Source organism: Lathyrus oleraceus, chromosome 3, assembly GCF_024323335.1.
Source record: "Lathyrus oleraceus cultivar Zhongwan6 chromosome 3, CAAS_Psat_ZW6_1.0, whole genome shotgun sequence".
In the NCBI taxonomy this organism is placed as follows: domain Eukaryota; kingdom Viridiplantae; phylum Streptophyta; class Magnoliopsida; order Fabales; family Fabaceae; genus Lathyrus; species Lathyrus oleraceus.
The window spans coordinates 212,735,655-212,752,646 of NC_066581.1; the positions used below are offsets into that span (position 1 = coordinate 212,735,655).

Consider the following 16,992-nt stretch of genomic DNA (forward strand, 5'->3'; position numbering starts at 1 on the left):
ATTTATAAAGTTCAATCATAATGCCACATGTAAATTGGGAGCATAAAGCGGTAGTGGTAGTGCAAACCTGTTTGCAATTGAATTGCAATGTTGAATTGGCAGATCACTCTTAGGGTTGGTGTTGGATTGAGTTGGGCGGAGGTAACCTTTGTGCAAATGAGTTTCCTTCAGGGTTTCCTTTAGGGTTGTTCTGAATTCTCTTGGTTAGCCTCCAGGGTTTTTCCGGTTGCCTCTGTTAGGATTTGCTTGTTCCCTCTCCGTCCTCTGTCTATCTGTGTCTCTGTTTTTTTCTGAATGAAGTTCTGGTATTTATAATAATTGTCTTGGTGGGCTTAGAATTAAGCCCAAAATTTTCTGGTATTTCGTGAGCTCGCTAGGCGAGTGAGGTAGCGAAGGATTCGCTTAGCGAAGGGTTTGCTCGCCTAGCGAGCATGCCAGTTTAGGTCATCTTCTGGATTTGGTAACTTGTGCGCTGGACCCTTGTTCCTTTAACATTAATGTCTTGACCATGGATTAGAATGTCTTGAAAACTTAACGGGCAAATTTTGGGGTATGACAATATCCTTAGTGTAGGTCGGCACACTCATCCATTCGGAGATGAGCAGGAACTGCTGGAGGATCCATGTCTGGAAAATTTGATGAAATGAAAATAACACAACGATTAAAAGACCAATAAATATATCCGTCAGTAGTGTGATAATACCTGTGACCTGCTTCGCCTTCCACCTACATCCCTATGATAATTTCGAGTATAAGTAGAATAAACAAGCGCCCCCCAGTTGTATTCATGGATCCGCTCAAAATCCTGGAAGTACCGTAGTTATATGACATATGTATAAGTGACACTCTTGTCCATAAAAATCACAGTGTCAACCAAATATAGGAGGTATGCTCTTATAGCATGCGCTCTGTGGAGCCCCACCTGCTCGTCATCACATATAGCTTGATGTTCTCTTTGAAACTCATATGTATATACCTTTTTAAGGTATTCAAACCTAACATGAGCCCCCTGATTCCATCCAACTCCTCTTTTGCATCCGCTGGGGTCAACCCATAGATAGTCTACCATCATTTTGAGTGCCTCGTCTTTGGTAATCCTCCCATAATTTAGAAGTCTCCCTATGATCGAAAGATGTAACAAACATGATACATCGTCGAGTGTGATAGACATCTCACCAAGCGGTAGGTGAAATGACGAGGTCTTTGAGTGCCATCTCTCATGAATGTATTAAGCATCCACTGGTTGACCATAATATAACCGGTCATGCACAAGTTCTTCATCCCAGATTGGGACAAAACTTCTTAAAACCAATCCTCATTTTTCTGAGGCAAGCCAATGATCTTCCCCCGTGGTTAATAAACTTTAACGGATCATGGTCCTACAAAAAATAAAAATCAATGTCAGAAACTTGTCAATTAAAATAAACGTAAATTAAAATGAATGAATCAAACTAATTCTACCTCTCCATCCCAGATATGTCTGGCAGTATAGTATGGATACAGAGGAAATATTGACAACTCTAGAGGGCCTCCTCCAAATTCCTCTAGCATTAGCAGTATCAACAGTAGGAGGTGCCTTCGGTACCACCTGTGACTAGAGTACCTCTAGCGCATGAATAGGTGAAACCTAGTGCCTATGGGAGGATGGATGAAGTATGCGTCGGTAGGTGAAACCCATATCCTACGAGAATAAGAAGATGGAGAAGCATGAGCCTAGAAGTAGATGCCTCTGCATGGCCAAAGGGAATAGGAGCCTCAAAAACCTGACTTTCTCCGCCATATCGATGCATGTTGGGAAACCCTCTCGTGCCTCAGCCTATTGTGTCTATCAGCCATAATTCCCGTAAGTTAAAGTAAATAAGACAATTAGTCAAACAAGCAACACTACAAGCAAGAAAATAAAAAAAAACTGAGAAAGTTTCGGAGATGCATATCTGATTACTAGAAAACTTAAATTTTGAAATTTTTTGTAGATGCATCTCCAGAATTTTTTGCAAGACAGCAGGTGCGTTAATGGCGCTAATGCACACATGAAAATACAAAAAATAATGGTTTGATAATCATTTTCAGCCAACAAATATGTTTTACAACATGTCTAAAATATCATTCATGCAATTTCTACTTGTTTCTAACCTTAATAATCAATTCCTACTCATTTACACAAAAAACTAAAAAACTTTTCAAAACATAAAAAAACTTACAATTTTTCACTTTGCTCAAGTGTTGGATGATATTTCTGATGTTGATTAAAGACCCTTTGAGCTTGATTGTTTGATTTTGAACTTGGTGATGAGAAAAAATTTGAGAGAGTTTGAAGAGATTTTGAGAAATATCATAAATAAGGAAGGAGAAGGGTTTTTGCGCAATATAAGCTCCAAAATATTCCGGAGATGCATTTCCGAAATAAAATCGAAGATGTATCTCCAAAATATTTTAACATTAACTGAGAATTAAGTGCGTTCGGAGATGCATCTCTAGAATTTTGGAGCACTTAAGTATTTTCGCGTGGTACTTAAGTAACATATATATGGTACATTAAAAAATTATCAAATAATATTTGAGTATGATATTAGAGAGATAATAGTTTGATAAAACTTTTAGCAAAACACAAAATATCATGTTAAAGAATCTCATACTAACCTTTGTCTTTTTTAGTGATACTCTTGACTATTTCATTCCCTTTCTAATTTGCTTTCTTATCTGGACGAATCCTAAACTTTATATATAAATATGATAAAGTTTGGGTATTATCTTATGATGTAGAACTATAAAACATCAATATGACATACATCATTTTAATATTCATTATATTTGTTGTGAAAAACTGGTATAATAGTGAAAAATATCTTAGAAGAATTATTCAGAGCTTCAAACACCCTAAAAAATTTGATGTGTGGGACAAAGAACAATGAAAACAATTTTAAATGGCCTAAAGCAACATAATAACCTGCTAAAAGTGAAAACAAAATCATAACAAGAAAGAATAATATAAAAGATAAGAAATAAAATAATTTATTTATCTAGTGTTAGAATTAAACCCCAATCTTGGAGATAATCAGAATCAATCTTGATGAACAAGAATCAATATTTATGATTGATCACACCTCTCATTCTTTCTTCACTCATCACTTGCATGATTCAAACACACCTTAGTTGCAAGATGATTCTACCGCACAAATATTTGATGAAAGAAGATGATTTGAGAGAAAAGAGAGAAGATGAAAGTTAGGGTTTTGGGAGAAGAGAAGAGGATTTTATTCAATTCTAACTAAATTGTCCACTTGCTATTTTTTTTACAAATAAGGGTGTCTCCATATTTATAGTTGAGATTACTTACACACCAAGTAGTCTCTAACTAACCTAATTGTTACGAAACAAATACTAAGTTTTAACTCTGTTGAAGTTAACTACTTCGATGACTACATAATATATTTGACTATTAATCTATCAAATACATTTGACTTTGACACCGTATAATTCTTAACAAAAAGAATTATATATTTAACACACCAATAAATTCATTGTGTCGAAGCTATCTACATTCATCATTATTCTTAATCTCTTAAATAATCTGACCTGCACAATCTTCGTCATGATGTCTGCAATCTGATTCTCAGTTCTGTAGTGTTCTAAGCTCAACTTCCCATTTGCTACTTACTCTCAAAGATAATGGAACCTCATTTCAATGTGTTCGCTTCTTCCATGTGCTATCAGATTCTTTGCCAAATTGATAGTAGGAATGTTGTAGATCTTCATGGTCATTTCCCCACGATTCTTCTCTGTAATTTAGTCAATAATATTCACCATCCGTGTTGCTTGACACACACATAGAGAGGAAGTTATGCACTCTTCCTCACATGATGACAAAGCTACTACTGGTTCCTTTATCGAGTTCCAAGAAACTAGTGCACCACCTAGTGTAAACACATAACCAACTGTAGATTTTTTATCCTCAGCATCACCACACCAACTTAAGTTAGTGTATCTCACAAGTTTGTATTCTTTCCATTCATCTGTTGTAGGAAACAAAATTCCATAGTCGAGAGTTCCTTTGAGATACCTTAGTATCCTCTTTGTGGCTGCAAGGTGTGATACCTTTGGCCTTTGCATGAATCTATTCACCATACCTACGTTGTATGCCAGATTAGGCCTTATGTGAGAAAGGTATCTTAGTGATACAACGAGTCTTCTATACTAAGTTGGAGCGACTTCAACTTCGTCTGGGTCCTTTGTCAGCTGCAATCTTGTTTCAGTTGGTGTCATGGTTGTATTGCATTCTTTCATCTTAAATTTTGCATATCTTCTCTGACGCGTCATCAGGCGTTTACTACTCTTGTAAAATTTGATACCAAGGAATCATGAAAATTTTCCAAGGTCATACATTTCAAACTACTTGCTCATATCACCTTTAAAGTCTCCATTCTCCTTCTTGCATCTACCTGTTATCAACAGGTCATCGACACAAAGACATGATATAAGCAATTCACTCTCGCTTCTTCTAACATATAATCAATGCTTAGCTGTGCGCTTTAAAAGTTCCTTATCTCTTAAGAACTATATATCTTCTTTTCCAAGCTCTCAGAGCTTACTTAAATCCATACATGGTTTTATGCAGCATGTATACCTTTCCTTCTTGTTATTGCTTTCAAAAAACTGGTTGGTTGTGCTACATAAACCCCTTCATCTAAAGGGCCATTGAAAAATTAATTTTTAACATCCATTTGACACATATACCATTTATTCATGTTTTATAGACCAACAACCAACCTGATTGTTTTGATCCTAGCAACTGGTGCAAAGATTCATAAAAGTTGTTTCCTTCTCTCTGAAGAAGTGCTTTGGATACAAGTCTTACTTTGCATCTAGTTACTTCTACTTTTGGATTCAACTTCACTTTATAAACCCACTTCACATCAACTACCTTCTTGCCTTGTGGAAATTCGACTAGTGACAAGGTATTGTAAAATTTTATGGACTTCAGTTCCTCCTTCATTGCTTGCATCCACTTTGAGTCCTTCAATGCCTCAATTACATTTATTAGCTCAGTATCTTCATAGAAAGCATAGTGAAAAAGTCACATTCATATCGACCACATCATTTGATATAATCACATATTCCTGCAACCTTGCGGGCATGTTTCTTGTTTTTTTAGGTCTTCTTATGCTTGCTTGACCTATGACTTCTTCTTATCGAATTTCTTTGTCAGCTTCACTAATTGGTTCACCACATAAGATTATCACTGAAACTTTCTTGACATTGTCTTTCCAATCCCACTCCTTTAGCTCATCTAGGATCACGTCCTTACTGATCATAACTTGCTTGTTCTAGGGATCAAATAATTTGTATCCACCAGTCACATGATATCCTATCAGGATCATTTGGAATTAATGAAGGTGACGAGAAACACAAGGGGGGGGGGGGGGTGAATTTTGTTTCTAAATAAGAAATCTTTTTTAGCCCAATACAACAAGCAGAAAGCAAAGAACAAAAGTAATGAAACAATTACTTTTATCCTGGTTCGCTGTTAACTAAGCTACCTTCAGTCCACCCGCCAGGGTGATTTTGCCTTATCAACAAGGACTTAATCCACTATAGTCAAACTAATCACAATACAAAGACCTACAATCAATGTCTTCTTGAGTATTCTGATTAAACCCTAGTCACTCAAGGAAAATATAATCAAACAAATTGAGATACAAAGTGTGTTTACAAAATGCTTCTAAGAAATCATAATACACAAATTAATATCAAGTTTATCAAACACAATATATTCTATGAAGAGTATGAACAAAATTTCTAGTGTGTGTTTTTTCCCTCTCAAATATTTCACAAAGTGCACTGTTCACGTATATGATAATCTCTTAGAATGTACAACACTGTTTTATTCTTCTAAGTCTCCTTTATATAACCAATAAAAAGATCCGTTAGAGGGTAGAGCTGGAATACCAAAATGCAGTTGTATCATTGTATAACAGTAAATGGAGACAAAATGATACAATATTACAGTTCTTCATTCACAAAATCAGTGTAGTGGAAGGAACATTTGATCTTCTATTGTGTACTATTTTTCTCACGTAAAACCTTTTGATCTTATCTTCAATACTCAGAAGCATCTGAAAGTTAGATAATGAAGCACACATAAGAGAAAGGTAAGAATGTGGTTGAGAGAAACTTCTTTATTATTTTGTTTTTATGTTAAAGCAAAACTCTTTAGTTAATTGTGTTATTTATTGCAAGAAAATACTTAACGGTTTATATTTGCAATCAAAGATAAAGGAAAGCACACTGGAGTGAATCACGAAAGTTCTATTCATCCTTTGAAGGGAAATCATATTTGTTACAAATACATAGAAATTGAAAAGTATAAGTAGTTGAGAAAATAAGCTAACTAGATGTCAACCCTAAAAGCGACCCCTTGAGACTTGCGAAGAGCCTCAATGTCGATGATGAGTTCAACCATCGTCTTCTTGCAGAATTTGATGAAATAATAGACCTTCTCAGGGGTATTATCTGGGCACATGATTAAACCAACTTCCTTTAACTTGTCAGGAAAGTCTTGGAGAGTGTAATTTGTTAGAACCTCCATGTTGGCGTATTTGTCCCTCCACTCGTTGTAACGGGTTTGGAGATTATGGATGATTTCATCCCTTTGAGCAATAGAAGCTTCGGATCCATGACATTGCTCCTCCCAGTATCTGCATTGGCTTTGCATCTCTATGTATGCTTGGTCATAGATTCCCATCTTCAGGTTCTTGATTTGTTTGCAAGCTCATCCAAGGGTGAATTACTCGCGCAAAAAGCTTTGGTGAACCTTTTCTCTCTCTCTCTCTCTCTCTCTTTCTCTCTGTCTTTCTCTATTTGTTCCTTAACCAAGAGGTTCTTACATTCCTTTAGAGTGGTCCTAAGCTCGAGGAGTTAGGTTTCGTAATCCTCTCTCGCTTATTTCTTCATATCATTAGACCTTTCAACAGTCTTTTCAAGGTCCTTGATAGTTCAGTGCGCTTAACCCAACTTTTTGTTGCGGAAGTCTAGCTCAGAATTAGCTCCTTCTAGAGCTCCACCAACCCAAACTCTTCGGACCTCGGCTACTTGGAGTCTCTTCTTACTATCCTTGAACTTCTCACATAGTTTCTTATCCTTGTCTTCTAGGATGTGGTTACATTCCTTGGCATGCTTTAGTTAGACTCATAATTGAGTGTTTTCTAACTCAAGCTCTTTGATTTGGTTGGTAAGTTTGTCCATGTCCTCTTGTAGATAGGCTCGGACATCAATGAGAACGAAGAAGGGACAAACAGAAAAGGCATCTTGACAACCCTAACCCCTTCTTTTACTCACACAAAGTAGGGTTCCTTGGATAGGATGTTCTTCTTACTCCATTCTTGGTCAATATAGACTATGTTTGTCCATGCTCTTTGCACTCTCTTCACATTTAAATCGAGCTGATCTACGGTATTGATGATGAAAGGAATGAAATCTTTCTCCTCGAGAGGAATCAACATGGCATACCCCAATTTCCTCTTGAGTAAAGCGGGGATGTAGTTGTTACAACCTTGCGTTCCTATTAAGGGTACGTTTGGGAACCCTCCACATCTCATAATGACTTCTTTCGTATCCCATTCTCTCTTGTACCACAAAATTGAATTGGCGAAGAGAGATGCGAACTTTTGAGGCCATGTTAGATTGCTTTGAACAAAGGGTCCATGTCGAGGCACGCGAGCCCTAACCCACAGCTGAAACAGGGGAGCATAACATAAGAAGGTCCCTCCTTTATTCTTATGCCTTGTATGAAAAGTATGATAGAAGTCAGCAAGTAGAAACGACATCGAGTTCTTCGTTAGAAATACTTCAACTGCCAAGTGATCCATGAACTTGTCCATATTTGGGAATAAAACAATTCCATGAATCAGAAGTGCTAATGTTTCACTACAGTAGTCAAACCTCTCTTCATTTAACATCTCCCAAGCATGGGCTTCGAGGAAATTTTGAGTCAAACCCTTGACGGAACCTTTAGTGCCCGAATTGGCCACTAGCTTGTTGGTGTTGATACCCAAGACGATTGAGAGTTCAGTCAAACAGAAACCTTCTTCCAATTTGGGAAAAGGGTTATATTCTTTGATTGATCGATAAAGAAGTCTCTCAAAGTCTTCCAAGGTTGGAGAGATTTGGAAATAGGAGAAAGTGAAGCATCTCAGAGGAACATCATAGTATTCAGCCATTATAGTGATAGCACCATAGTCATCTTTCTCGGTTAGAAGATCTATAATGTTCCTAAAATTGGCTCTGAACTTGTTATCCTTAAGGGTTGTTACCTTTGAGCAAAGGATCTTCAATGAGCTGATGTCAGGACTCTTTAATCTGAAGGTATAGGTGGTTTTCCTTGTTGAGGAATCCATGATTTTTGTTAAAAAGTCTTGCAATTATGCATTTGAACAAACAAAAATCTTAAGAGCTTTGCTTTATTAGTTTGATGGCGAATGAATGTATGTATGAATGAATGATTTATTAATTTCCACAGAACTTAGGCATGGGTTCAAGGTTTCAGATCATTGTGACGAAGTGTGAGGTTTAATGACTGCTTTGTAAACTAAGGTTCTCGCTTTGCATGATCTAGGGCTTTCAAGAAATTGGGTGTAAGACATTTCCCTTAGAGTCCTGGACTTCCTTGACTGTCAGCCGCTTATGTCAATTTACTTTCCAGATGACTGCTCCATCAAGGTCCTCTACTCTAAGTGAGATCTTCGTATCGACCCCTACGAGGAAGGAACCTCGGGGACCTATACTACACGACCATCGGTCTAGGCTGGTGTAGCGGTAAATTCATGACCATTGAGCTATTGGTTAACTCAACGTCAATAAAACCAGAGTCGCCACCGCGCTTTTATGATTGCCAAAGGAAAAGGGAAAAGTATGAACAAAATCCAAAGATAAGAAGTTTTCAAATCAAAACTAATAAAATGTCAGAGATTACAGGTAAGAGGGTTGGTTACACAGAGGGAAGGTATTAGCACCCAAAGTGTCCTAGGTACTCCTAGGGAGCCTTTTTTGTGTGTAAGTGTTTTAGGTTGAAAAGATGTTTACTAAAAATAGAATGGGGGGAATGAGAAAGGAATTCATTTATTTACATTTTGTGTTTGACAAGACCTTCAGTCTTATGCCTACGTACCAACATAAAAATGAGGGATCAAAACCTCATAGTTCGTGGTAAAAATTTCAAAGATGGGTGAATTGATTTTAACAAAAGTTTAAAGCTCTTTTGTTATCAATGGGATAATACTCAACCAAACATCCATCGATAATGAGTGATTTATAACATTTAAGAGGGAAGACTCCAACTTGGATTTAATCAACAAGTATGCCACTAACCCCTAATTAATGGAAAGACTTACAATCAATATATCATGGAATAAGAGAATTATATCTCAACCAAAGATAACTCAAATCTAAATACTTTCTTTTGCAAAAGCTTAAAAGAAAAAGGCACAAAATGGCCAAAAGGATTAGATGAGGTTGTTGGTTCTTTTTGTCTTTTTTGGTTAAAGTCAATATGATTAAGTTTATTCACAAGTTTGATTAAGAAAATATTATTAAAATCAATGGCATAAGGCCAAAGTTTCTACTAATTAAAACAACTCCAAGTTGAAAACACAAACAAAGAAGGTTTTAAAATAAGGGAGAGATTGTGAAATTTAAGAAGGAAAGGAGGCGATGAGTGGAATATCCTAGACAAGAATTAAAAGTTTAGAGTTGAAAAGATCTAACAAATGGGAAGCAATTCACAAGACAAAAATGTCATATAGAAACCCATTTCCTTTGGACTATTGAGAAAGCAACAAGCATAACCATCCAAGCAATTAGTATGAAGATCAAAGGCATCAAATAAAGATAGCCAAAACATCCAAGCAAGCATTCCAAAAGCAAGCAGTCTTCAATGTCTTCAAATGTATCAGATGAAATATTCCTTGTGGCAAACTCATAGAAATAATCATCAGATATAAACAATAAGATCAAGATATCAACTTAAGCATAGAGACAAAGTAACAGATAAACCAATGAGGCTCTCAAGGCTTGTATCAGATGAATGGCATAAGATAATTCAGTCTCAAATAATGGCATTGGCCAAGTCCTTCAAAGCATAAGGATGTTGCCTACTCTAAGTCCAAAAGTTCATATCAAGTTCTAGACATAGGTCCCACAGTCCACCAATGTATTTTTTAGGGTTTTTGTTGTTATTAAGTATTTTAAGGTCCTTAGACCACAAACACAACAAAGTCACAAGCACACAATATATATACAAACACAAGATATGGCTTAAGTGAGCAAAGTGAAGATGACTGAAACATAAATAAGTTGCATAAAATGTAAATGGTAATGAATGATAAAGGTCCTAAAATTTAAATTGCATTAAGTAAATGACATTGAAAGTAAAGGAAATACAAATGATGTTAGTCAATGTTAGTGGAAGAGGAAATTGTTTTAAGTCATTCTTTGGAGAACACTCAACCATCCACTCACAAGCATGAAGACATGAACCAAGACATCATTCATGAGAAGGGCTCGAACTTGGATAAATCAACAAGTATGCCACTAGCTCTCATAAATGGAAAAAGGTTAACTCTTCACACAATACCATGAGAAATGAGAGACTTACAATATCACTTACAAGAATATTATGCCTTTAGGACAAATTTAGCTCTATGTTAAGCAATCATAATTGGACTTATGTAGAAGTCACAACTATCTGAGGCTGGGTAATGCAAATATTGGTGTTAATGCATGCTAGAGACACGGTAATATGACCAAGCTCCTAAAGCATACCACACACAAAGATGAAATGGATGGAGCTATCTCAATCAAGCTCATGTTGATTCATCTGACACAAGGTCATTGCTGAATCAACTAGCATTTGAATATTTGAGAAGTCATTGGTCAATGATGGATTGGGGAAGAAGGAGATAAAGATGAAGAGATGAAGTGAAATAAAATCCCTAATTGATCAAGGGAGGAATTTCATATGATTAATACTATCCATTCATCTTGAGGGATGAAGTTTACACTTCATCAACCCCCTAAATCCAATAGTATTGATCAAATGGAAGTTCAAATCAACCATGATCAAGGCCAAACAGAAGATGAAACAACACAAGGTCAACCAAAATAGCCCAACATAAAAATATGCAATTAAACAATTTAATTTCAATTTTTAAATGAATAAAAATGCATTTTAAAAGATGACAAACCTCAAATCCCTTCAAATCACCAAATATACGACCAAGAGATTTATCCTAGGTCAAACAAGGTCAAAGGACCTTAGAATTTTTTTTTGGGAATTTTCGAAAAGTCAGAAGTATTTAAAATCAATATAAAAACAAGTAAAAAATTATTAAATTCACAAAAAATATCAAATCCAATCTAAAGAATTATTTTAATTCAAAATATGGAAGAGAATATTTTTTGAAGATTTTTGGTGAAAGTCCCATATTTTTTGGATTAAAATTGAAATTAATATGAATTTAATAAGAAAAAGCTATTTTAAAAATTAAAATGGAAAATCAAATAATCAGAAAAAGGAGGGCCATCAGATCTCCCTCATTAATTGAGGTGGCAGATCTAATGGCCAAGCGCATCACATCCACCGTAGTCACGAGTCAATGCGCAACATGGATGGTAATCAAATTCAAGGGACGAGATTAGAAGATGGGGACCAGATCAGATGGCTTAGACAAAGCTATCGTATCACCGGAGCCCTAGCTTTGGTCATCTTTTCTAGTCACCCTCGCCGGACTATTAGGACCAAAGCATCATCAAAATGGATGGATCATATATGGTTTTGAAGAGAAAATCAAGGGGAGCTCTAATCTGTCCTCCATTTCTTCCAATTCTCACTATATAAAAGGATATGTGGAATTGAAAAATAAGGTGTGCAAAGTAAGTTGCTTCGATTTGACCTCAAAGAAACTCAATATTGTTTCCTACATTGGTAGGACTTCAGCCAACCATAAATCAAGCAAAATTATGGAGAAATAAGAGAGAATCAAAGACTTGAAGTTTGAGAAATTTCACCTTCGGGTGATGAGTTCTGAGCCAGATCTTGGTGCAAATTCAATTGGCCTTGCTTCCTCTTCTTGCAGGAGATGATTAGAACACATATGGCTTTGAATCCTTGGAGTTCTAGTTCAAAAACAGAAAGTGAACTAGAAGCTCGATTTCAAATGAAACCTTCAAGGTATTATTTCAATGGAGGTTTATGATTGTTGTTTAAAGCTTGGGCAAGGGTCCTCCTCCATTCTGAGGGCAATGAGCTCATTATATAGGCAATGCAAAGTGATAATCACACCATTCCAATTTGAACCCAAAAATATCAAGTGATGTGCATGGGTGCACGGGCATGCATTTAGGCCCAAATGATGATTGCAATAGGTCCAAATTCGTGCGCAATTGATGTTGCAGTCACTTCATGAATCCATGCAAAGTTGTTTGAAGATTGAGTTCAAAAGTTACCAAATAGATCCATGCAAAGGAACCATGCGCAAGTCCTTTAATTTTGATCTAAATGCCATGATCTTAGATTCTTTGGAAAGCTACCATCAAGGGGAACAACTTTTCCGTTGAAACCTTTTCCATTTGAAGCTTGGATCATGATGAATTTTGGTGTTGAAGTTGGAGGAATCAAACATACTTGAAAATTATCTAAGTTAAAAGTCAAATGACCCATCTTTCCACCTTGAATAAATTTTGCTATGAGCTTCAAATGATTGTGATTACTTATTCAAAGTTGTAGCTCTTTCAATTCTATTTGATTTGGTCACAAATTTGACACCATTTGGAGCTAGCATGATGGAGTTATGGATTTTAGAAGTTGAGCAAAATTGTTTGTCCAATGGTGATGACCCAAAATGACTTATAATGTTTCCTCTTAGTACATGCCCTTGCAAGTGAAATTTGACCTTTCTCAAAGAAGAAAAGTTTAAGAAGACATATTTAAATTGATCATGAAACTTGTATGATCTTCATATCATAAAAATTGAGTAAGTTATGGTTCTTGGAAGTTAACCTTCTATCTAGGGCACAGACAAAATGACCTATAATCTTTCACCACAAAAAGTGACTTTCTAAGCAAAATTAACTCTTGATGCCAACGTGAAAGTTGTTTGGAATGTCATAAAGAGTAACTGTGCTCTTGGAATCATTTTTATATGACAAAAATTGTAAGAGATAGGGTCTAGGGAATCCTAGATTTGACCAGTTTACTTTTCTGGTCAACCTTCTTGAACCAACTTGCAAACTTGAAGTTACTTTGCTCTTTTGGGATTATGGATGATCATATATGCTTATTATTAATATAATGGAGTATCCCTTGATGATTTTATATCAAATGTTGAAGAAACTTGCTCAAGAAGGCACGCAAGATACCCAAATGAATTAGGGCTTCCAAGGCAAACAAGTTTCAAAATCTTGATAAATTCTTGATCAAAATAACAAATAAAGAACATGGGGATCCATATATGATGCTCTGAATCAATCTTAGCCTTTCTTTGATTGACCTCTTTGTAGCGGTAAATTCATGACCATTAAGCTATGGATAAACTTAACGTCAATAAAACCAGAGTCGCCACCGCACTTTTATTGTTTCCAAAGTAAAAGCGAAAAGTACAAACAAAACCCAAAGATAAGAAGTTTTCAAATCAAAACTAACAAAATGCCAGAGATTACACGTAAGAGGATTGGTTACACAGAGGGAAGGTGTTAGCATTCAAAATGTCCTAGGTACTCCTAGGGAGCCCTTTTTTATGTGTATATGTGTTTTGGTATAAAAGATTTTTGCAACAAATAGAGTGTGGGGATGAGAAAAGAATTCATTAATTATATTTTTGTGTTTGATAAGACCTTCAGACTTGTGCCTACGTACAAACATAAAAATGAGGGATCAAAACCTCATAGTTCAGGGTATCAATTTCAAAATGAGTGGATTACTTTTAATAAAAGTTTAAATTTAAAAGAGGCACAAAGGGCCTAACAGAGTTTGAATGAGTGTTAATTCTTTTTGTCTTTTGAAATTTTAAATCAAATATGGTTAAGTTCATTTACAAGTTTGATTAAGAAAAGAGTGTAAAAATGCAATGCCATAAGGCCAAGGTTTCTAATTTGAAATAAGGTGTAAGTTTAGAAATCACAAGCAAAGAAGATTTTGAAAATGGGGAGAGATTTAAAATTTAAGAAATGAGAGGAGATGAAGAGACTAATCCTAAGTATAAAATTTAAAAGTTAAGAGTTGAAAAGATCTGACCAATGGGATGCAATCCAATAGACAAGAATGTCATGTAGAAACCCACTTTTCCTTTGGACTTTAGAATCAAGCAATATCAATAAACAAGTAGCAAGATGAAGAGCAATGCATCAAACAAAGATAGCCACATCCAAGCAAGAAACTTCATAGTCTTCTTCTTGATCTTCCCATGTATCAAATGACATACTCCTTGAATGGCTCAGAAGAAGGCATCATACACATGTTCAAAATAACATTTCCATCAAAACCATGTAGCAGATGAATTCATGTGGATCCCAATATTTGTATCAGATGGAAGTTCAAATCACAAGAACTTGGTTTTAGAAATGTTGGCATTGGCAAAGTCCTTTTGCATAGGGAATGTTGCCTAATTCTAAGTCCAAGGCTCATATCCAATCCAACAGTCTACATAACATTTTTTAGGTTTTTTGTTGTTGTTTATTATGTACTTTAAGGTCCTAAGACCACAAACACAAACAAGACACACAAACAAATATATACAATCACAATATATGGCTCAAGTGAGCAAAGTGAAAATGACATAAACATAAACAAGTTAAATGATATGTAAAACGACAAATGACTTGAATTTAAAGTGCATAAGGTAAATGACTTGAAATTAAAAAAACTTAGTCAAATTGTTAGTTGATTAGATGTTAGTGAAGTTTTGCTTTTCAATTGATTAAGTCAGTCTTTGGAGAACACTCAACCCTTTATTCACAAGCATGGATCATTGAACCAAGACATCTTCCAAAGGAAGGAAAAAATGCCAAGCTTCCACATAATACCATGAAAGGGGGGAGACTAACAATCTCACTTACTAGAATGCTATGCTTTTGGGTCAAAATTTAGCGTTATGTTAAGCAATCTTAGTTGGACCTATGTAGAAGTAACAACTATCTGAGGCCGGGCAATGAAATTTTTGGTGTTAATTCATGTTAGAGATATGGTATATGAACCATACTCCTAAAACATACCACACACAAAAAGAAAATGATCAAAGGATGGATCTAATCTCATCCATACTTGTATTGGTTCATCTAACACAAAGTTATTGATGAACCAATTAGCCTTAGGATATTGAGACTTCATTGATCAATGATAGGAATGGGATATAATGGGATTGAAGATGAAGAGGGAGGGGAAATGAAACAAACACAAATTGGTCATGGGAGGAATTTTATCTAATTAAAATCATTCATTCATTTTGGGAGATGAAATGTACATTTCATCAATCCCCTAAATCCAATGATTTTAATACAACAAAAGTCAAATCAACCTTGACAAATACCCAAACACAGAGTCAAACTTCACAAGTCAATAAAAATGACTCAACACAATTTCTATACAATTAATCAATTAAAAATCAAATTAAAATGCATTTACATTAAATTATGTTTGATCAAAAACCTAAAATCCTTCAAAACACCAAATAAATGGCCAAGAGATTTATCATAGGTCAAACAAGGTCAAAGGACCTTGGAGAAAAAATTTCATAATTTTTGAAAAGTGAGAAGTATTTTTAAGCAATTTAAAATATGCACAAAAGCAAATAAATCATGAAAAATATCAAAACTAATCCAAAAAATAATTTTAATTCAGAAAATGAAAGAGGAAAATATTTGATTTTTTTTTTGGTGAAAGTCCCACATTTTTTGGATTACTAATGAAATTAATATGAATTAATTAAAAATAAGCAATTAAATGAAATAAACAGAAATTCAAAAAAATAAGAACGATCTGATCTCCCTCATTAATTGAGGTGGCAGATCAGATGGTGAGAAACGCGTGTTTCACATGTGCCTTGGTCAACTGAAACACACGTTTGGTAATCCAAAGCAACGTCCAAGATTAGAAGATGGAGAGAAGATCTGATGGATATGCGCATGTCACCACACCACCGGAACTAGGGCTCTAGTTGTCTTCTCTGGTGGACCTCACCGGACTGGTCCACCACCAACCTTCACTAAAATGAAAATCAAAGACAAAGATTCAAAGAAAAAATGCTCAGGAGCTCAAATCTGGCCTCAATTTTTTCCAATTCCAAGTATATAAAAAGATACAAGGATTTGAATTTTGAGGATCATGAACTGAGTTGCTTCGATTTGACCTCAAAGCAACTCAATCTTCTTGCCTATATTGATAGGACTTCAGACAACCAAAAATCAACAAGAATGGTGAAGAATTGAGAGAGAGTCAAAGAAATGAAGATTATGAAAAATCACCTTTGAGTTGATCTAATTCCACTTGATCTTGATCTGGATTTGATTGCTTTCTTTTCCTCTTGCTTGCAGAATTCAATTGAGATAAAAGGGAAGTGAATTTCTGGAGTTTGAACTTCCAAACAGAAGATGAAGTTCAAGCTCGATTTCAAGAGAAATCTTCAGAAATTCTATGGCAGTGGGGGTTTGAATCAGTCTAGCAAAGCTTGGGCAAGGTGTGGATGAAGTTCTCATCACAATGCACTTCTATTTATAGGCCATGGGATTTATATTTGCACACTTCCAATTTTGGAAAAATTTGAATTTCTCTCTTGCATGGATGCATGGGCGTGCACTAGGCCCATGAGGTGATGTAATCTGATCCATAGCTCAATGTTCATCATGCTGAAATCATGTTAGAAGTCCATGCAAATGTGTATGAAAAATGGAAGTTGAAATTATCCAAATGGTGCTTTAACTTACACCCATGCGCAAGTACCTTATACT

At 35.5% G+C, this 16,992-nt stretch overlaps 1 protein-coding gene across 1 annotated transcript in view; it reads right to left on the reverse strand.

Annotated features, from left to right (window-relative positions):
* Positions 1–4,389: 4,389 nt before the first annotated feature.
* The window catches only part of LOC127130480 (uncharacterized), a 60,803-nt gene continuing 48,200 nt past the window's right edge, over positions 4,390–16,992 (reverse strand). Inside the window, exons 5-7 of the mRNA XM_051059485.1 lie at positions 4,768–5,049; positions 4,625–4,684; positions 4,390–4,439 (exon numbers count right to left, since the gene is read on the reverse strand). Coding sequence (XP_050915442.1) covers positions 4,390–4,439; positions 4,625–4,684; positions 4,768–5,049 — 392 coding nt within the window. The remainder of the gene's footprint in view (positions 4,440–4,624; positions 4,685–4,767; positions 5,050–16,992) is intronic.